Consider the following 22,878-nt stretch of genomic DNA (forward strand, 5'->3'; position numbering starts at 1 on the left):
CCACTCATTCTTAATGGAATTATTCAGACTGAGATTGAGATGTAGGTTTTTTATTTGTAGTGAACACCTACTGCGTGATGCGCCACAGTTTGGAGTAAGATGTGGATCATCTAGAGAGACGTTGTCTTATGTTTAAACCTCTCTGTTTGATTGACAGGATGAAGATAGCGCCGTGTTCCTGTCTACACTGACAAGAACTCAGGCGGCAGCCGTAGAACGCCGGGTGGCGTCGCTACAGCAGACGCTACGGCGACGCAACCGACAGCATGTTCCTGACGTTAGGGACATTTTCAAACCACCTACAAAGGTTTGGATGTCCACACGTGTGCACACACGCACACACACACACACACACACACACACACACACACACACACACACACACACACACACACACACACACACACACACACACACACACACACACACACACACACACACACAGGTTAACATATACCACAATATGCAAGAACTGACTGAAAAGCTCCTAAACCCTTGTGGGATAAGAATAAATGCAAGTTATGTACAGACCCCCTAGAACATCTTGTTTTTTTAATACTATTAGCAGATTTTATTCCTGCAAGAATGGCATAAGGGATGTATACAACCCCTGGCAATAATTATGGAATCACCGGCCTCGGAGGATGTTCATTCAGTTGTTTAATTTTGTAGAAAAAAAGCAGATCACAGACATGACACAAAACTCAAACTTTCAAATGGCAACTTTCTGGCTTTAAGAAACACTGTAAGAAATCAGGAAAAATAATTGTGGCAGTCAGTAACGGTTACTTTTTTAGACCAAGCAGAGGAAAAAAATATGGACTCACTCAATTCTGAGGAATAAATTATGGAATCACCCTGTAAATTTTCATCCCCAAAACTAACACCTGCATCAAATCAGATCTTTTCGTTAGTCTGCATCTAAAAAGGAGTGATCATACCTTGGAGAGCTGTTGCACCAAGTGGACTGACATGAATCATGGCTCCAACACGAGAGATGTCGGTTGAAACAAAGGAGAGGATTATCAAACTCTTAAAAGAGGGTAAATCATCATGCAATGTTGCAGAAGATGTTGGCTGTTCACAGTCAGCTGTGTCTAAACTCTGGACCAAATACAAACAACATGGGAAGGTTGTTAAAGGCAAACATACTGGTAGACCAAGGAAGACATCAAAACGTCAAGACAGAAAACTTAAAGCAATATGTCTCAAAAATCAAAAATGCACAACAAAACAAATGAGGAACGAATGGGAGGAAACTGGAGTCAACATCTGTGACCGAACTGTAAGAAACCGCCTAAAGGAAATGGGATTTACATACAGAAAAGCTAAACGAAAGCCATCATTAACACCTAAACAGAAAAAAACAAGGTTACAATGGGCTAAGGAAAAGCAGTCGTGGACTGTGGATGACTGGATGAAAGTCATATTCAGTGATGAATCTCGAATCTGCATTGGGCAAGGTGATGATGCTGGAACTTTTGTTTGGTGCTGTTCCAAGGAGATTTATAAAGATGACTGCCTGAAGAGAACATGTAAATTTCCACAGTCATTGATGATATGGGGCTGCATGTCAGGTAAAGGCTCTTGGGGAGATGGCTGTCATTACATCATCAATAAATGCACAAGTTTACGTTGATATTTTGGACACTTTTCTTATCCCATCAATTGAAAGGATGTTTGGGGATGATGAAATCATTTTTCAAGATGATAATGCATCTTGCCATAGAGCAAAAACTGTGAAAACATTCCTTGCAAAAAGACACATAGGGTCAATGTCATGGCCTGCAAATAGTCCGGATCTTAATCCAATTGAAAATCTTTGGTGGAAGTTGAAGAAAATGGTCCATGACAAGGCTCCAACCTGCAAAGCTGATCTGGCAACAGCAATCAGAGAAAGTTGGAGCCAGATTGATGAAGAGTACTGTTTGTCACTCATTAAGTCCATGCTTCAGAGACTGCAAGCTGTTATAAAAGCCAGAGGTGGTGCAACAAAATACTAGTGATGTGTTGGAGCGTTCTTTTGTTTTTCATGATTCCATAATTTTTTCCTCAGAATTGAGTGATTCCATATTTTTTCCCTCTGCTTGGTCTAAAAAAGTAACCGTTACTGACTGCCACAATTTTTTTTTCCTGATTTCTTATAGTGTTTCTTAAAGCCAGAAAGTTGCCATTTGAAATGACTTTAGTTTTGTGTCATGTCTGTGATCTGCTTTTTTTCTACAAAATTAAACAACTGAATGAACATCCTCTGAGACCGATGATTCCATAATTTTTGCCAGGGGTTGTACACTGGATGATGGGGTCACTTTGCAGCTATTTTTAAAAAAGACTCGAGTATTCGGCAGATAAACTGCATTTCATGTTGAAAGACTTGATCATTTTTCCCCCAAAAATTATGATTCTCGTGCTTGGGATAACTTGGACAAAATGTCTGAAATTTTCACCAAATTTCAACTGGGCATCTGAAATAATCACATCTCATAGTGGGGCAGACAATGAAAAATCACGTATGCAGTGGTACAAGCACCACATTTGGCATGGTGATTCTCATGATACTACTCGGCATATCCGGTCGATTGGCCACTTGAAAATTCAAGCAGTCTGCCATTTTCCAAGATGGCCACTAAAATGACCTAGCATAGAAATGCTTCAATTTGTTCGATTAAAATTATATTTATGTCAAATTCCATTTAGTTGTATTTGATTGTTTGCTATTTATAGTATTATTGTGTTTTATTTTGCTTATGTGCCAAATGTGTGAAGTTTATTACATTAAATATTAATGGGTTTCACCCAGTATGTTTTAAAAGTGTTCATCTCTTGAAACTACTGCATGTCGGCCTATTAAAAGCTGTTAAGTGTAGAATATATTGTGTTGTAATTTTTAATATCTGCAGGAAACATAGACAAATGAAAATTTAGGCCACTAAGAGTGTCATATTGCTGTTGGAACATGAAAAATTTAATCCAGCATGCATGAAACAATTTGAACGGTAGATCGAGAGCAGCGCATTTCGGCTCAACCCCCTTTTCGTCACAACAGTACGGTAAAGCGAATGCAATACCGCCCCTGCTGTGCCAATTCTCTGGCCAATCTCACACTCCGTTGTTCCCTCACTCATGAACAAGACCCAGAGGTACTTCAACAACTTCACTTGGGGCAAGACCTCATTCCCTACCCAGAGTAGGCAGTCCATTGGTTTCCTTCTGAGAACCATGGCCTCAGACTTCGAGGTGCTGATCCTGATCCCAGCCCCCCCAGTCAGTCTATTGGCTGTCGTGAAATTAGGTGCCATCTTGGATTTCACTGGTGATGTAAAACAGATCCTTTGTGATTGGAGCATTTTAGTGAAAAAACTTAATTTTTCAGTCGGTCATTTTGGTGGCCATCTTGGAGATCATCATGCCAAATTTGGTGCCTGTAGCAGCATTTGCATGATTGTTCTGTAAAGTTGATATTACACATCTGTTCCTCTATCAGACAAGTTGGAATTTTAACATGGCCAGATTTCACCAAACCCTCATGTGTGCCGCCTTCTTATCGTACTGTATACGCACCTGGAAACATCACCTAAGTGCATCTTTCTGGTTTTCCCAATTACACTGATGGGACATTTTTGCATTTGGGACATTGGTAACCAACTGCATTCCTCCAGTAATTAGGTTAATTTATGTGTACTTTTTCCCTCCACTTACTTTATTCTTTTCCCAAAATAGGTTGTTTTGCATTCTAGTCACTAATTAACAGATGAGAAAATGCGTAACATGAAGGCGAGAGGTGCTGTGAGTGTGTCTGAACTTTATATGTTTGCTTTTGGGTTGCTGTTTGTTATTTTCCTGCAGGACGACGAGCCCAGCAAAACCAAAGAGGGAAGTGAGAATGGACAGAGAGACGTCCCATCAGCCGGTATGTTTGACATCATGCATCTGCTGCCACACGCGGGCTCTTAGTCAGCATGGAGAATGACTAATCCAGGTCCAAATAAATGTTTGCCTTGCAACTGAAATGTTTAAAAAGAGGATGGAAAATGCAATCACAGTGCATTTTTCAAACAACAGCACTTATATATTGTGTCTCAAAACCCGATACATATCGTTGGACCTCCTATACGCTATGTATCACTATAACAACACATTTATGTGCGTAATACTACTTATATAAAGTTTATTTAAATGTATGCAGAAATTGTAGTGTGTGGTGTTGGTGTGTACTTTAGCTTTACTCCTTAATGTGTCTTCTATTAGAATTTTCTTTTGCACATTTTCACCTTTTTATGTGTCTTTAACCTTTTCCTGTCTAAGATTACTAACCTTACAACCCTTAATTATTTTTATAGTCATGGATTCTCGAACCCTAACTGCATGGATTTTTAAGGTGCAATTCCAAACAGACCTACTTATGCCCGAACTTGGTAGTGCAACAGATAACTGAAACAATCCTACAAATGGTGATAGAAGCAACAAATTCAGGACAAACACTCCTTAGACATTACTCCTTTAAAAAAAAAACGATTGCCCATTTGTATTTTCAATAGGCAGCCAGGTAGGGGTCCATTGAAGAATTACACAGGGGTCAAAATTAAAAGATGCTCCAATCATATTGAAAGATATTCCATATTATTTGTCTGAGCATAAAGATTCCAAAAAGGTATAGTTTGGATTGTCTGTGACTGAATGTTAGAGTTATGGGGTAAAAACAGCAAAAATGGTGACAAAGGTCAGTTTCAGTTTGTACAGGGGTCAAAAGTTAAAGTTGCTCCAATTTTGGTAAAACGTGGTGCAAATTATTGGTTGAGCTAATTGGATTAATAAATGGAATAGTTTTGACTGTGCTGAATGTTTGGTCTCCAAAGTAAAGGTCAAACAATGTTGACGTCCATTGGATTCTATGACATGTGACATATCTTAACCCGTAACATGATAACTAAGCATGACAGATGGTGCAAACTATTCCTTTTGCAGGTCTTCACACAAGATCCTATAAGTGGTTATTTTCCACACAAATATGCTGCATATTACTGAACATGTTAATGTCGGAGCATTAATCACTTACTTCCCTGTTCTACTTCCTGTTGCAGTGATTTCCACACTGGCATTATATAATCTATCAGCCTCTTTACCTCCATAAATGTTTTCCCATCTCTACATGTGTGTGCCCTTATTTTCTGAGCTTGTTTTTTTTTTTTTTTTTTTTTTTTTTTTTTTAAATGTATGCCTCCACAGAAACAGAGACGGAACTCAACGTTGAAGTCGCGTTTTCCGAGCAGGCTGTCAACTACAGGGATAACCATCAGCGGTTGAAAGCCGCCACGTGCACGAACTCACCTGACGACAAACTACCAGTGAGTCACGCAGTTGTGTACACAAGCGTTCCACGCTCGCTCGCTTCCTCAGCTGTGTGTTTGTGCTTTACAAATACAGTGTAAACAAGGAGTGTTTACCCTCTGCAGGGTCTGTTGCAAGTTTACGAGGCTGTGCAAAAGATTTGGGGCATGCTGCTTTCCAAACGTTTTATGACACACAAACAAAACGCTGTATAAAATGTTGGATTAACAATCAACTTTTAATCTGTTGTTTTTGTTTGTTTATTGTCTTTTTGATAAATCAGCCTTTTGTACAGATGCTTTCAGTGATCACGAAAGCCCCTCATCGTGTCACTGAGCTGTCCACCATGTTAATCTTTTCTTTAATAAAGCTCGAAAGCCTCTAAAATGAAATTTTAGAAAAATATCTTCTTTTACTCATAAAATTGTATGATTATACCTTGGCTGTTAGTACTGTGTTTCGCTGTAAGTACGCACTGCTGCACATCTCTCTGGTTTTGAATGATACGAAGTGAAATTAATTGAAAATAACCATTTCCTACTTTCCATTGTGGTTTTCTAATGATGTGTTAAAGGTAAACCTCAGTTTAACTGTCCTCATGTTCTTTCATGTTTTAAGTATTCTCTCATGCATTGAGTTAAAGAACAATCCGTATATAAGTATTTGCTAATTATCCCTATGCTTTGGATAAGAACGCACACATCCTTCCCAGTTGTTAAAACAATAACAATAACAATAACCAGGTTTCTTTTCAGCACTCTAGCCAGGCTGACAAAGAGTCAGAGCTCTATTGAGCTGAGTATTCCATTAACTTTAACTAGTAATGACTTCATGACTTTCTTTGCTAACAAAATTTTAACTATTAGAGAAAAAAATTACTCATAACCATCCCAAAGACGTATCGTTATCTTTGGCTGCTTTCAGTGATGCCGGTATTTGGTTAGACTCTTTCTCTCCGATTGTCCTGTCTGAGTTATTTTCATTAGTTACTTCATCCAAACCATCAACATGTCTATTAGACCCCATTCCTACCAGGCTGCTCAAGGAAGCCCTACCATTATTTAATGCTTCGATCTTAAATATGATCAGTCTATCTTTATTAGTTGGCTATGTACCACAGGCTTTTAAGGTGGCAGTAATTAAACCATTACTTAAAAAGCCATCACTTGACCCAGCTATCTTAGCTAATTATAGGCCAATCTCCAACCTTCCTTTTCTCTCAAAAATTCTTGAAAGGGTAGTTGTAAAACAGCTAACTGATCATCTGCAGAGGAATGGTCTATTTGAAGAGTTTCAGTCAGGGTTTAGAATTCATCATAGTACAGAAACAGCATTAGTGAAGGTTACAAATGATCATCTTATGGCCTCGGACAGTGGACTCATCTCTGTGCTTGTTCTGTTAGACCTCAGTGCTGCTTTTGATACTGTTGACCATAAAATTTTATTACAGAGATTAGAGCATGGCATAGGTATTAAAGGCACTGCGCTGCGGTGGTTTGAATCATATTTGTCTAATAGATTACAATTTGTTCATGTAAATGGGGAATCTTCTTCACAGACTATAGTTAATTATGGAGTTCCACAAGGTTCTGTGCTAGGACCAATTTTATTCACTTTATACATGCTTCCCTTAGGCAGTATTATTAGACAGCATTGCTTAAATTTTCATTGTTACGCAGATGATACCCAGCTTTATCTATCCATGAAGCCAGAGGACACACACCAATTAGCTAAACTGCAGGATTGTCTTACAGACATAAAGACATGGATGACCTCTAATTTCCTGCTTTTAAACTCAGATAAAACTGAAGTTATTGTACTTGGCCCCACAAATCTTAGAAACATGGTGTCTAACCAGATCCTTACTCTGGATGGCATTACCCTGACCTCTAGTAATACTGTGAGAAATCTTGGAGTCATTTTTGATCAGGATATGTCATTCAAAGCGCATATTAAACAAATATGTAGGACTGCTTTTTTGCATTTACGCAATATCTCTAAAATTAGAAAGGTCTTGTCTCAGAGTGATGCTGAAAAACTAATTCATGCATTTATTTCCTCTAGGCTGGACTATTGTAATTCATTATTATCAGGTTGTCCTAAAAGTTCCCTAAAAAGCCTTCAGTTAATTCAAAATGCTGCAGCTAGAGTACTAACGGGGACTAGAAGGAGACAGCATATCTCACCCATATTGGCCTCTCTTCATTGGCTTCCTGTTAATTCAGAATAGAATTTAAAATTCTTCTTCTTACTTATAAGGTTTTGAATAATCAGGTCCCATCTTATCTTAGGGACCTCGTAGTACCATATTACCCCATTAGAGCGCTTCGCTCTCAGACTGCAGGCTTACTTGTAGTTCCTAGGGTTTGTAAGAGTAGAATGGGAGGCAGAGCCTTCAGCTTTCAGGCTCCTCTCCTGTGGAACCAGCTCCCAATTCAGATCAGGGAAACAGACACCCTCTCTACTTTTAAGATTAGGCTTAAAACTTTCATTTTTGCTAAAGCTTATAGTTAGGGCTGGATCAGGTGACCCTGAACCATCCCTTAGTTATGCTGCTATAGACGTAGACTGCTGGGGGGTTCCCATGATGCACTGTTTCTTTCTCTTTTTGCTCTGTATGCACCACTCTGCATTTAATCATTAGTGATCGATCTCTGCTCCCCTCCACAGCATGTCTTTTTCCTGGTTCTCTCCCTCAGCCCCAACCAGTCCCAGCAGAAGACTGCCCCTCCCTGAGCCTGGTTCTGCTGGAGGTTTCTTCCTGTTAAAAGGGAGTTTTTCCTTCCCACTGTAGCCAAGTGCTTGCTCACAGGGGGTCGTTTTGACCGTTAGGGTTTTACATAATTATTGTATGGCCTTGCCTTACAATATAAAGCGCCTTGGGGCAACTGTTTGTTGTGATTTGGCGCTATATAAAAAAAAAAATGATTGATTGATTGAATAACTCAAAGACGATCAATGATATCACCGTATGAGTCTCCACATTAAACGCTCATATGATGTGGATGAACTGATTAAACTTTGCTTGTCCTCAGTGCCTGTGATGAACACAAAAAGCAAGTTTGAATTGCTATTATAGGCAATCATATCTGTTGCCTGCCGGGCAGGTCTGAGATTGTTGCAGGGAAGCAGACACTCGTTTGTCACAGGCATTCCAGCAGTACTCAAGAAGCTTCTGAAGAGACCTAATACCAGAAGAACAAATGTGATGACTGGATGCCTTTGGTTTCTTGGACAGAAAGCACCAAGACCCCCCAAAGACTTGGATCATCGTTCTTCTACAAAAATATTGGCACCACTAAACACCTCTTTCCAGCAACCTAATGACTCCACAAGTGCTTCTCAAGCGACTGTCTCGATCGCAAATGTCAAAGACCAAGAGACATTTCACTGTCGAGATGAGCGAATGTCCCTACAAATACTGTGGGGTCAACACTTAGACCCCACAGGATACACTCCTGATAGCTTAGTCCAGCAAGTCATTGACAGGCTGGATTGTCTTAAAACCAGACGTGCTTTAAATGGGTTTGTCAAGCTCTTTAATTCCCAAAGCCGAGGTCTGGTTACCACCAAGGTACTAAGACATTTAAAGGAACTTGAATTGGTTCCCATTTAACTGCTGATTGGTGTCCACATTGTCAACTGACTGTATCGTCTACACTGGCTGATGCATTCAGCCGACAGTTTGCAGGCTTATGTAATGTGTTGACTTTACATTTATGCTTGAGGTGAGGAAGCAGAAAACACTAAGAATGCAGTAAATTTAAAAAACAGTTAAGCATTGCCAGATATGAAATATGACCCGTGGAAGGGATTTAAAATGTCAAACCCATTGTGCATTAAAATCTAGTGCACATTAATTAATTATAGATTTTAATTTAGCTTTGGGTCACCTGTGGGCTCTTGTAAAGCTTGGCTGTTAGTGGCATCTGGTGGCTGAAGCTGGTATTGCAATCTAATTCCACTGATCTTTTCCTTCTCACTTTAATTTAATAACATGAATTTCAGTTTATATTATGTGCACTTAATGTGTCTTCTTCCTTCTCAGAACTTTAAGCTACTCCGGGATAAAACGGGTCAGACCAGAATAGGAGATCTGTCTCCTCTGGATATGAAAAAGGTAACACAAGGCTCACGGTGACCTACAAATATTAACGTGTGTTGATTTTTTTTTTGTTTTTCTATCAAGCCCGAATCAGGACTTTATCTCATTTCTAAAAGCGGGGCAGTTTTGTCTGCATTTCACGTCTTTGACAGGTGCACAGACTCGTGCTTGTGGAAATGACAGCTCTGTTCGACACCGCCGGCGTTGACCTGAAGGCTCACAAAGCTGTGAAAGTAAAAGCAAAAGGTACACACACACACACACACACACACACACACACACACTGGCAACGTTGAGAGTGATCTCGCCATGTTAAAATGTTTAAACTGTGGCTATGTCACGTCATCTGAATCCAGGTTCGACTGCGTTTTCAGTATATGTTGCAAAAATCTGCATTTTTGAGGTGCAAACGTTGCTTTTGCATTGTGAAGACTGCGACTTTTGGTTTTACAGAACAAAATGTGTTGTTTAAAAATGTTGGTTGACTACAGTTTTAGCGTGTGTGTGTGTATGCGCACGCAGAAACTGGTCTGTTTGGTGTTCCACTTGCCACGTTATTGGATATGGACCAGAGGCGTGCTGCTGGAACCAAAGTGCCATTCATACTGCAGAGGGTGAGCCACATTAGGATATCAATCTGCATTTTTACCGGGAAAACGGATGCTTTTTTTTTTTTTTTTGGTCACAAATTCATCAATTTGTAACTAAGTCCATGGATGTTGTAAGTAGTCAGTTGTGCATTCTATATCTTGCAGGGGATCCCCTGATTTTTGACTGTGCCATTAATGTGATTATTCCCTCCTTAACTGTACAGTAGTGTTCAGAATAATAGTAGTGCTATGTGACTAAAAAGATTAATCCAGGTTTTGAGTATATTTCAGGTTCAGAGTATATTTCTTATTGTTACATGGGAAACAAGGTACCAGTAGATTCAGTAGATTCTCACAAATCCAATAAGACCAAGTATTCATGATATTCACACTCTTAAGGCTATGAAATTGGGCAATTAGTAAAAAAAGTAGAAAAGGGGGTGTTCACAATAATAGTAGCATCTGCTGTTGACGCTACAAACTCAAAACTGTTATGTTGAAACTGCTTTTTTAGCAATCCTGTGAATCACTAAACTAGTATTTAGTTGTATAACCACAGTTTTTCATGATTTCTTCACATCTGCGAGGCATTAATTTTGTTGGTTTGGAACCAAGATTTTGCTGGTTTACTAGTGTTCTTGGGGTCATTGTCTTGTTGAAACACCCATTTCAAGGGCATGTCCTCTTCAGCATAAGGCAACATGACCTCTTCAAGTATTTTGACATATCCAAACTGATCCATGATACCTGGTATGCGATATATAGGCCCAACACCATAGTAGGAGAAACATGCCCATATCATGATGCTTGTACCACCATGCTTCACTGTCTTCACTGTGAACTGTGGCTTGAATTCAGAGTTTGGGGGTTGTCTCACAAACTGTCTGCGGCCCTTGGACCCAAAAAGAATAATTTTACTCTCATCAGTCCACAGAATATTCCTCCATTTCTCTTTAGGCCAGTTGATGTGTTCTTTGGCAAATTGTAACCTCTTCTGCACATGTCTTTAATTTAACAGAGGGACTTTGCGGGGGATTCTTGCAAATAAATTAGCTTCACACAGGCGTCTTCTAACTGTCACAGCACTTACAGGTAACTCCAGACTGTCTTTGATCATCCTGGAGCTGATCAATGGGTGAGCCTTTGCCATTCTGGTTATTCTTCTATCCATTCTGATGGTTGTTTTCCATTTTCTTCCACATGTCTCTGTTTTTTTTGTCCATTTTAAAGCATTGGAGATCATTGTAGATGAACAGCCTATAATTTTTAGCACCTGCGTATAAGTTTTCCCCTCTCCAATCAACTTTTTAATCAAACTATGCTGTTCTTCTGAACAATGTCTTGAACTTCCCATTTTCCTCAGGTTTTCAAAGAGAAAAGCATGTTCAACAGGTGCTGGCTTCATCCTTAAATAGGGGACACCTGATTCACACCTGTTTGTTCCACAAAATTGACAAACTCACTGACTGAATGCCACACTACTATTATTGTGAACACCCCCTTTTCTACTTTTTTTTACTAATAGCTCAATTTCATAGCCTTAAGAGTGTGCATATCATGAATGCTTGGTCTTGTTGGATTTGTGAGAATCTACTGAATCTACTGGCACCTTGTTTCCCATGTAACAATAAGAAATATACTCAAAACTTGGATTAATCGTTTTAGTCACATAGCACTACTATTATTCTGAACACTACTGTATCTCCAGTGTTAATATTTTTTTTAACAATTCCTTCTTTAGGTTTAAGCTGATTTTTGCTTCTTTTGCTAGCTCATCAGCCATATTGAGGAGGAAGGACTGGACACAGAGGGGTTGCTAAGGATACCTGGAGCAGCCACAAGAGTCAAGGTTACCAATATACTTTCAATTTTTTGATGCAAAACCCAGTGTTGGAAAACTTGAATTTTCACAATCTGGTTTGAGATTAAAATGTAGATTGCGGATAATGCGCCAAGAAGATGCGTAACAATACGTGATGTGACATAAAACACAGTACTCCAGCCTTAACAGAAAAAGAAAACCTCACTCACTCCATGTGCATGTCAGAGAACAGTGCGCAGACAGACAGCATTTTCAATGTCAAAGTGAACAGTTTTTACCTTACTGTTAGTAGTGTTGCAGTGTTGTAATGTGTCTTAAAAGACCATCTGCACCTTATATGCATGGGGCACAGACTGACGGTGGTCCATGAAGACGTACCACAAAACTGCCAATGAATTTTCACATATGAGGATACACCAGGGTTAGGCAGTGGTTTGTGTTTTCACCGGAAATACCCTCACTTGTAAATTTGCCATCTCAGTACCAATGCGCCAACAGATAGCACTCTGGCTTATTTTATGTTACCCCCAAAACGCACCCTTGATTTATTATGCGACTATGTGCAATTGTGCACTGTCACTTTGGCGTATTATTTGATTAAAAAAAAATGGCTCCTTTCCTGCCGTCCGACAAAGGATGGAGTACTTGTTTGGGGGAAGTGAGTCGGTGGCAGTGTTTTGTCTTTAACATGAAGTTCTTGGACCATGACAGACCGTAGTTTGTCCGATAACCCACCGGGCCAGTGGAATATTAAGTTTGGTGGCTCCAAGCCTCTTGTTGATGTCTGCTCTTGACACTTTTAACAAACATTCATGTCTTCTTTTGGGTATCTGTATTTTTATGTGTGTGTGTGTATGATATCCAGGCGCTCTGCCAAGAACTCGAGTCCTGTTTCTACGATGGACTTTTTCCATGGCACCATTTGAAACAGCACGATGCCGCGAGCCTTTTGAAGCTGTTCATCCGAGAACTACCCCATCCATTACTGACTGTGGAATACCTCAGTGCTTTTATTGCTGTCAACAGTATGTATGCTCTCATACTAAAAACAGGTGCTTTAATACTGCACGAGAAAAGAAGGAATTTTCATATATCATATTGTAAGAGAGTGTAAGCCGCATCAGCAAAACAATGGCGAGGCAAAAAACTGCGACTTACACACTGGAAAACACTGTAATGTTGATATTGGTTCTTCAGTTGGTTTGTATGTTTGCAGAGCTCCCCACAAGGAAGCAACAGCTGCAAGCGTTAAACCTGCTGGTTCTTTTGTTGCCTGAAGCTAATCGTGATACGTTAAAGGTTAGCTCAAGCTAACTTACTTACACAGTTTAGGCTTCAGTAAACCATTTCTTCATGAGGGATGCTTGACTGGTTTATTTGTTATTTGAATTCCGTTTTCTTGATCCAGGTACTCGTGGAGTTTTTTCAGCGCGTGATCGACCATCAGTCCCAAAATAAAATGACTCTCAACAATGTCTCAGTCGTCATGGCGCCCAACATTTTTATGTTTAAAGGCTTTCGCTCCAAGATTACAGAACAACAAGAGTTCTCAATGGCAACGAGCACAGCCAACATCGTCCGGCTGCTGATTAGATACCAGAACCTTCTGTGGACGGTAAGAGCCGTCATCGTCTGCTCCAGCGCTTGATTTTTCTTTCCAAAGTGAATGAACGATTGTGCATCGTGCACTTGGGGTGTCGTCTCAGATTTCACCTTCATGTATTTTTGTCTCATTCAGATTCCCAAGTTCATTCTGACCCAGGTCAGACACCAGAACATGGAAAGTCAACGCAAAAACAATCGGGAGCGAGCTGTAAGAAAGCTACTGAAGAAGATTACCACCGACAGACCTTCTGACAAAGTCATTCCTGAGGTAGGAGGTGTGATTTCATGCAGGGATGAGCCTGCTGACAAACAAAAACCATCACGTTTAGATGTGATGCAGGTAATTAAGGCTGAAGATGAATAATAAGGAAAAAAACATTGAAGTAGGTGGTCACAATTTAGTAAAAATTGAGCTTTTAATGGACCGCACCACTTCCAAACATAAGCAATCTGAGATGTCTGACATCTGCCAATTGGGATCCAGATCTCCTCCAAAATTCAGTAGTCTTCCATGCCCTAATATCAATCTGTGGTGCAAATTTGGTGAGAATTCGTGAAGTAATTTTGACATAATCCTTCAACTCCTATATAAAGTATAATCTTTATCCAGAAATCTTGATGCAGAATTTGGATCTGGATCCGGATCACCTCCAAAATTTAATGGAGTCTTCCGTGGCCTAATATCTATCTGTGGTGGAAAATTATGTCAAAACCTGTGCAGCAATTTTGATGTAATCCTGCTAACAGACAGGCAGACAGATAAATAAATAAACGCCATTGATTTTATTGCATCCTTGGAGGATGTAATTAAGATACCACCAAAAATAAATAGGAATATTTGCAAAAACACCAACCTGTTGTTTACTCGATGCAGATTTTGCATTTGTGTTTTCTGCTTTTGCTGGTGGTGTTGAAGTATTGCGACCCCTATTGGCCACTGTAATTTTCTTCTAAATTACCTATTAGGGACACCTACTGGTGTTCCATGGAAATGCTATGTGTCAATTTCATTCATTCACATTCTCAAGGGCCACAGGGGGCGCTGGAGGTTCCAATTCACTTAACCTGTACGTACTTGGAATTGGGAGGAAGCCGGAGCACCCGGAGAGAACCCATGCAAACACGGGGAGAACGTGCAAACTCCACACAGAAAGGACCAGGTGGGAATCGATCCCATGACCTTCTTGTTGTGAGGCAACAGTGCTAACCACTAAGTCGCTGTGCCACCCTGTGTGTCAGTTTCAGAAGTGAAATTCTGAGTTTATTCATTGGCATTATGAGCTGAAATTACAGGAACATGCCACCATCCATTAGTTAGATCTTTGGGTACTGCTGAATGAGCGTTTTTTTTTGGGGGGGGGGGTTTTAGAAGATTCACATCACATGTATTGTGGGGGAATGTTGGCCATGTGGCTCATTTCTTAGGGCTTTATTCAGCACACAGGTGTTGACCCAAGTGGCTGGAAGAAGGCCAAGGAGATGTCTACTGTTTGTGGCAGTTAGATGTTACTTTTTCAGATGTGGGAATCGACCAGTTGTTTGTCTGGGTGGTTGCTCTTTGGTACCTAGTGTGGTTTGGGAGTGCGATGGATGTGGCGGGGCTGGAACATGCACCTCCTTGGATGGGAACAATGCAGATTAGCTTTGTTGTCCAACGACACAGGACTCAAACCCAGGTCACTCCACCACTAAGCCACTGTGCCGCCCTGTGTGTGCATTTCAGAAGTGAAATTCCGAGTTTATTCATTGGTGATGTGAACTGAACTCACGGGAACATGCCACCATCCATCTTGAAAGACAAACCTTTATCTTCTTATGGTGTCGTATAAAAACGCAGATGCCAACCGCAGTTTTCGCCAACCCTACTGAAACCAAAAAACTTGGCTTGTTGTTTGAGAGCTTGCAGTTCTTGTGACTGTGCGTTTCTTCATTCCTCTGTCTTTGTAACCAGGAGAGTTCGCTCGGATTTATTCGCGTTCAGGCGCCACAGTTCAGTAAAGTGTCGATGGCTGTTCATCTTACAGAAGAATTACAAGCTGCCGACATTTTAACGCGCTTCCTCAGCCAGGACAGGTGATCCGTCCACATACAGAACTGCACACGTGCACACAAACGCAAATATTCGCCTTCAGTCACCCATCTTCTCCTCGTCTCCTTTTCTTTTCCATTCACAGTTCGGTGGCAGCAAAACGAGAAGATTTGTGTCTCTATGAGATTGGCGGAAACATCAGTAAGGCGCGCTTCTGCAGGACTTACAGAAAAAATAGTAACTTGGTAACTTAGAAAATCCTTTAACAAGTATAATTTTCAACTTTTCTTTCCCTCCTTTTCCTCAGAGGAGAGGTGTCTGGATGAGGAAACGTACATGAAAGACCTTTTCCAGCTGAATCCAGCAGCAGAATGGGTCGTCAGAACCGTACAACGATAACCAATTCAGTCACACCCAACTGGGTGCGGGACAGCGCCACCACCCTGTGCTCCTGAGGTCACCTGTATTCCAGTTCATTGTTTTTTTGTTTGTTTGTTTGTTTGTTTTTTTTTTTTTTTTTTTTTTTTCTTTTCAGGTTCTGGACATATTCTGTCAAAATGGTGCAGAAACTTCGACGCAAGTTAACATTCATTCAGCCTCTAACCCTGTTTGAAGAAGAAGCATTTGTGACAAATGTGACTTGAAAACTAAAATTCTGCACAATCTTGGAAGATGCACTCAAAGTGGTCCATTTTTTTCACTCTTTCCAAGTTTTACAGGATTGAGATCGTGTTGTTCGTGGCAAAGAGCATCATCATGTAAATTAGCCATACCCAACACTGAAATGATCATTAATGTATGAGAGCAGCGTGCTTATAGAGCGCATCCCTCCGCCAACAGTAGTTTCCAATTCCACAAACTTTTACCTTGTCAGTCTGCACCTCACCTTCAAATATGAGAGTGATTGGGGCACATTTGATCAAGATATCATGTAAAATATACATTAAATGGGGTTTTCAATGTTAAATTTAAATGGTCAGGAAATCTATAATCAGGATCAGATCTGGATCAGACTTTGTTAGGTGATAGTGAGTGTGAGTCTGCACCTCACATTCAAATATGAGAGTGATTGGGGCACGTTTGATAAAGATATCATGTAAAATATACATTAAAAGGGGTTTTCAATGTTAAATTTAAATGGTCAAGAAATCTATAATCAGGATCAGATCTGGATCAAACTTTGTTCGGTGATAGTGTGTGTCAGTCTGCACCTCACATTCAAATATGAGAGTGATTGGGGCATGTTTGATTAAGATATAATATACAATATGCATTAAAAGGGGTTTTCAATGTTAAATTTAAATGGTCAAGAAATCTATAATCAGGATCAGATCTGGATCAAACTTTGTTAGGTGATAGTGAGTGTGAGTCTGCACCTCACATTCAAATATGAGAGTGATTGGGGCACGTTTGATTAAGATATAATATAAAATATACATTAAATGGGGTTTTCAATGTTAAATTTAAATGGTCAAGAAATCTATAATAAGGATCAGATCTGGATCAAACTTTGTTAGGTGATAGTGAGTGTCAGTCTGCACCTTGCATTCAAATATGAGAGTGATTGGGGCACGTTTGATTAAGATATAAAATATACATTAAATGGGGTTTTCAGTGTTAAATTTAAATGGTCAGGAAATCTATAATCAGGATCAGATCTGGATCAGACTTTGTTAGGTGATAGTGAGTGTGAGTCTGCACCTTGCATTCAAATATGAGAGTGATTGGGGCACGTTTTGTTAAGATATAAAATATACATTAAATGGGGTTTTCAATGTTAAATTTAAATGGTCAAGAAATCTATAATCAGGATCAGATCTGGATCAAACTTTGTCAGGCGATAGTGAGTGTCAGTCTGCACCTCACCTTCAAATATGAGAGTGATTGTGACATGTTTGATTAACCTGTTTTGCCCCCTGGCAACAGTTGTCACTGAAGTGTATCACTGTCATTTTCTACTCACAATACAACAAAAAAATCTCAAAGGTACAAATGCAACTTTTTCCACTTACAAAAAAAACAAAAAAAAAAACATCTGGGCATAAACGGGTTAAGATATAATGTAAAATATACATTAAATGGGGTTTTCAATGTTACAATTAAATGGCCAAGAGATCTGTAATACCGATCAGATCCAGATCAGACTTTGTCAGTCAATAAAGGATACCATCCTACATAATGCTTTGACTGAGTTATAATTTTGTGAATATTTATTCAATGTTAAAGACTTTGCCCTTTGACCTATGACCTTAAAAACTGAATCACTTCTTGCCTACCAGGATATGAATCTTGAGTAAAAATTTCATAATATATGAAAATTATGGACTCCAGGCTTCATTGGCAGAGGTAATAAAGATTTGACATTGATGGCGCCCCTTTCTTTCTTGGCCGTCAAAGTGGCTGATATCTGGCCGTAGCAGCATGGTGCATCGCTGTTTTGCAGTGTATGTAAAGGACAAGATCTTGTATTATTTTTGTTTTTGAAACACTTAGAGATTTCTACCACTAAATACCAGTCATTGCAGGTACAGTTTGCACGAAATACTGGACAATTATAAAGTTACATGAAAACCACGTGTTTGGGAAGACCTCATCAAACAGTTTAAAAGTGGGGAAAATGTACAATTTCCTGTTTACAGCAGCAGTTGAAACATGATATTGTCAATATTCTAAATATTTTAATGCATTTTTTTTTTTTTTTTTGCTAATCACTTTGTGTTATCTAATAATGTCATGCTTTAGGATGTTGAAATTCATGAATCAGTTTAAGGTTGTGGACCTTCTAATTAATTTTATCAATATTGGGTTATGATTTTATTTATTTTTGCAAACAGTCCTGAAAAAGTGAGTTCACAGTATTTAGCATCAGGGGGAAGACTTTTGACAGGCTTTTTTCAGAATAGAGATGTTGCAGGAGTCACACTTTACAACCTTCTACGTGGTCACATTCAGCCGTGATTCACTTTTAAAAACATGCCATTAGCAACAACTGTAACAAAGGGAACACAATGACGACAACAAGGTTTTTAAGTGTACATGTGATACATTAACACAGACAAGTTGTTTGAGTTTGTTCATGAGTTAATTACTCCAGTGCAGAAATATGAACAAGTAATTTTTATATGCAAACCAATGCAGAATATGTTGAATCCTTACTTGATGTGTACCGAAGATTTATCTTTAAAGACATGATGGAAAAATAAGAAATTTGATTCAAATAATTGTTGACTTTATACAAAATAAGAAATTTGATTCAAATAATTGTTGACTTTATACAGTCATGGTCAGAATTACTGGCGCCTCTATATTTGATGTAAACCTTTTAAAATATGGTCACAAAATAAATGAAAACCAATTTTGTGTCATCCAAATATTTTTGGCAACAAAACAAAATGCTTACATAATGTGAAACAAAAACTCCTGATGTAAAATGTATGCTGGGACACAATAAGCCTGTTCAACACTACAAGTACACATGCGCGGTGCGCGATTCCGGTATCGGGACAAACAAAGCCATGACAAAAAAGATATAAAACTACAAGACAACACAGTCCAATGTATGGGGGAACATTTATTATGTTCAATTTTGATGAGAAATGCCATTTACCGCACGCAGTAGTGAGCGATATTACGTTGATTACTGGCACTCTGATGAACTAGTGAGGGAAGCCATCAAAACAACTCTGAAGAAGTGATGGGCTTCTGTGGCTGTGATTGGAGAAACTGTGCACAGTGCAACTTTTGTCTGTTGCACCAGCACTCAGCCTCATAGTGAAGTGGAGCAGACACCATGAGGCTGTATATCAGGTTGATGCAACAGTTAAAAGTTACACTGTGCACAATTTCTACAATTACAGCCACAGATGCCTATCACTTCTTCAGAGTTGGTGGCTTTCCTCACTTTTCTCCTTCTTGCACAGTTGGTCAGTTTTTGAGAACTGCTTTTCCACACAGATTTACCATAGAGTACCATTCTGTTTGTATTTCTTAAAGATTGACGTAAATGACGTCCAAGACATATTCAGTGAATTGAAAAATGTTTATGTATCCATCCCCTGACTTGTCTGAAACATCTGGCTGTACAAGCGATGATTTACTGTAAATCAAATGGTGCCAATAATTGTTTCCAGCATACATTTTATGTCAGGAATTTTTGTTTCACTTTATGGAAACATTTTGTTTTGCTCTTGTTGCCAAATAAATCGAAATTTTTAAAAAATGAATTAAACTGCTTTGTTTGCATTTATTTTGGACCACATTTTAAAAGTTGTACATAAAATATCGAGGTGCCAGTAATGCCGACCATGGCTGGAAATGCCGCTGCTAAAAAATGCACCCTTATAGTTAGTGGGTGCCAAAAATATCTGGACACCAATCCTTTTTTGTCTGATGAGAATGTTTGATATTTGCTCAAATTACTTCATTTTACTGTCCTTTGGAACTGTGAAGGCAACAGGTGTTTTATTTATCCAGAAATGGTAAATAATAATTATTATCTTTATTGCACACAGAGGTAAGCTGCTGTTGGGTTTTCACTTAAAGACTAAACACCTTTGCAGTTTTGCACCATTTCAACATGTGGTGTCGATTCACATTTGCAACAAAGATTTTTTTTTAAAAAAGCTAAACAAAGATTGTGCAAAAATGCCTCTGGTGAAATTTTAATTCCTTCCTGGGCATGTGAATTTTTATTTATTTATTTTTATTTTTTTTCAGAAATTTATTTATTTTTTTCTCATTTCTGTCTTTGAAAATGAAAATGACCACTGAACTGTAAATACGAGTAAAAGTGCATTTGCACAAACTTCAATGAGGAGTCCTTTGTATGCAACAATCAATTTTGCACGATTGGTGACATCTGTAGGATTGATATGAATAAAATCATGATTTTGTTGGATTTATTTTTTGGGATGTCATATTTATTTGAATTGCGCGGACACTTACAGTACGTCTCTCCTCCCAGTTTGATGGACACGCCTGACTTGCAGTAAACATTCCCTGATTCAAGTTGAACTGATATTCTGAAGCCGCTGTGCTGAAATCAATACCAGTACTGTTGTGGCCGTTTTCAGACAAAAATACATGATTCAAGATCAAATAAACTTGGTGTCCAAGTGTTTTTTCTCCATGTTAGACCATACATTTACAAGTGGGTGCACAATCGAGAGCTTGACTTTCTGGATCAGCTTTTTCTTCACCATGAAGTGTCGATAGGACCTAAGACACAGGACTGATCTGTCTTTTGAAGCTTGACTATCCTGGAGGAAGCCAAAAGACAAAACGTCCTGTCCGATCGCAATGCATTTTAATAATAATAATAAAAAAAAAAAACCTCACATATACCAAAGAGAGCAGTCTGGATGTGCTCAATAACAGAGGTGGGTGATTCTTAGACTACGGGCACTTTTATGTCCCTTGATCATATTTTATGAAAAAAAGGGAAAATTTCACACTTCTATAGTTATCTTTACAATGAAAGTGTTTTAAGAAATTTGTCCTAGTAGTCTATGATGACTTCTTCACCTTTTTTCAGCATCATTATATGCAAATATTGCCGTTTTGTGCTTGTCCCACACCCAGACTTATGATCTTCAATGATAAAAATGAATAGTAAACACACGTTTTTTCTAATGTTTTAAAATATCTCTGAATAAAATATCAGTAAAATAATCAAAACATAATTGGGGTATTCAATGTCATACAACTGTTGTGATTTTTTTAAACGAAATGTAGTCGTCCCACACTATTGCCGTAATTTCCACCACAACAATAATGTCCCTTTAAAAAGTTTGTATGAAAGATTGTGTGGGTAGTTTCTATGGAGATAAACAGTAACATCAGAGCACATGTATATAGCACCAAATCACAACAAACAGTTGCCCCAAGGCGCTTTATATTGTAAGGCAATGGTGTGGTGGAAATCACATTTACAAGGCCAATAGTGCCCGTAGTTAAAGAATCACCCAGGTATGAAATTAAGTACACTCAGAGATTTGAGGCAGGATTTTGGAAAATGTGCTTATTTAATGTCCCGAAGGCAAATTATGTTAATTTTTGAAAAAGAAATAAAGAATTAAAGTGAAATTTCTTTTTGTCTAAGATTTCTAGCAATAATGACTAAAGCTGAATTCTGTAACAGATAAATAGATAAAGAGAATAGATTAAGGCATTAAATTATTGGTTGGTATAAAGTGGTCAATTCTAATTCCACCCCACACAACCTAATATGTAGCCCTAAAAACTATATATATTCTGAATACTCATGACATGGGGAACTTTAATCAAAGTTAGAATTCTGACCACTTTATACTTTTTGTACTCAGGCTTTTTTGATGACATCCTCAGGATGGGGGGTCTATTTATCTTTGATGGCCCTGGTCGCCCAGTAATTCCATGATTAAAGGTCTATAGATCTATATACCTGGGCAGCCAGGGCAGCTTGACCCGGTTGCCCAGTAATTCCATAAAAGATGGCCCTGGTTGCCCAGTAATATATAGACCTGGGCAACCAGGGCAGCTTGACCCGGTTGTCCAGTAATTCCATAAAAGATAAATATATAAAATGAATAGATTAAAGCATTATTTTTTTGGTTACATTCAACTTTTTAAAAAATGGTACCAGTTTGTTCCCCATGTCATGATGTGAGCAAAAATCTGTTTTATATACAGTGTTTATTACATGGAAAACCATAGAAAAGCATTGGGACTTTTACTTTTGTCTGGTGAGTGTGAATATACTGTTTACACGATGACGGTTTAGGTGAGTTTTACTGTATATACAATTTTCAAATCCATAGAGGCAGGAGTGTAGCACAGCCAACTGGACCCAAAGTTGCAGGCTGTGCAAAAGTGCCCTAGAGACAGTCCAACATATAGTAGCAGGTTGCAAGACACAAGCAGGGACAGCATACAATGAGAGGCACAACTAGTGTCAGGAATCATGTACAGTGTGCCACATATGGATTACAACAACAAATAGTGACCTATCTTCATTTATACATGGTAATGATTTCTTTACCAGCTGCTGTTTTAACATTTTAAATCACTTACTAACTTGATTTAAACACCAGATGAATTTGATAATTACCTCCGCCAAGGAGGTTATGTTTTCGGTCACGTTTGTTTGTCTGTTTGTCAGCAGGATAACTCAAAAAGTTTTGAACGGATTTTGATGAAATTTTGTGGAGTGGTTGGAAATGACAAGAGGAACAAGTGATTAAAAACACACACCATTGATATGTGGGCTTTAGGTATGATAGCAGCTCACATGCTTCTGGGGTCAAGCGTTAACAGTGTCTTAATAGAGTATGACCCAGGTCACCCACCAAAGACCTTAAAAAATTTGGGAGAGCCACCAGAGAGGTCTACACAAAATACCACATGGTCTGCAGGTTCAAGA

General features: G+C 38.9%; 1 protein-coding gene and 1 long non-coding RNA gene across 2 annotated transcripts in view; one reads left to right on the forward strand and one right to left on the reverse strand.

Annotated features, from left to right (window-relative positions):
- The window catches only part of arhgap18 (Rho GTPase activating protein 18), a 35,075-nt gene extending 18,967 nt beyond the window's left edge, over positions 1 to 16,108 (forward strand). Inside the window, exons 5-18 of the mRNA XM_034162207.1 lie at positions 158 to 307; positions 3,847 to 3,910; positions 5,227 to 5,345; positions 9,377 to 9,448; positions 9,586 to 9,679; positions 9,956 to 10,047; positions 11,795 to 11,872; positions 12,711 to 12,870; positions 13,062 to 13,144; positions 13,254 to 13,460; positions 13,584 to 13,718; positions 15,402 to 15,523; positions 15,625 to 15,680; positions 15,787 to 16,108. Of these exons, the coding sequence (XP_034018098.1) occupies positions 158 to 307; positions 3,847 to 3,910; positions 5,227 to 5,345; positions 9,377 to 9,448; positions 9,586 to 9,679; positions 9,956 to 10,047; positions 11,795 to 11,872; positions 12,711 to 12,870; positions 13,062 to 13,144; positions 13,254 to 13,460; positions 13,584 to 13,718; positions 15,402 to 15,523; positions 15,625 to 15,680; positions 15,787 to 15,878 (1,524 nt within the window). The 3' untranslated portion in view covers positions 15,879 to 16,108. The remainder of the gene's footprint in view (positions 1 to 157; positions 308 to 3,846; positions 3,911 to 5,226; positions 5,346 to 9,376; positions 9,449 to 9,585; positions 9,680 to 9,955; positions 10,048 to 11,794; positions 11,873 to 12,710; positions 12,871 to 13,061; positions 13,145 to 13,253; positions 13,461 to 13,583; positions 13,719 to 15,401; positions 15,524 to 15,624; positions 15,681 to 15,786) is intronic.
- A 2,034-nt stretch (positions 16,109 to 18,142) lies between these two features.
- LOC117503050 lies at positions 18,143 to 19,423 on the reverse strand. Its single transcript, XR_004558466.1, has 2 exons — positions 18,756 to 19,423; positions 18,143 to 18,707 (listed from the first exon to the last, which is right to left on the reverse strand). It is a non-coding gene; the product is annotated as an uncharacterized LOC117503050 (long non-coding RNA).
- Positions 19,424 to 22,878: the final 3,455 nt, after the last annotated feature.

Source organism: Thalassophryne amazonica, chromosome 21, assembly GCF_902500255.1.
Source record: "Thalassophryne amazonica chromosome 21, fThaAma1.1, whole genome shotgun sequence".
Taxonomy (NCBI): Eukaryota; Metazoa; Chordata; class Actinopteri; order Batrachoidiformes; family Batrachoididae; genus Thalassophryne; species Thalassophryne amazonica.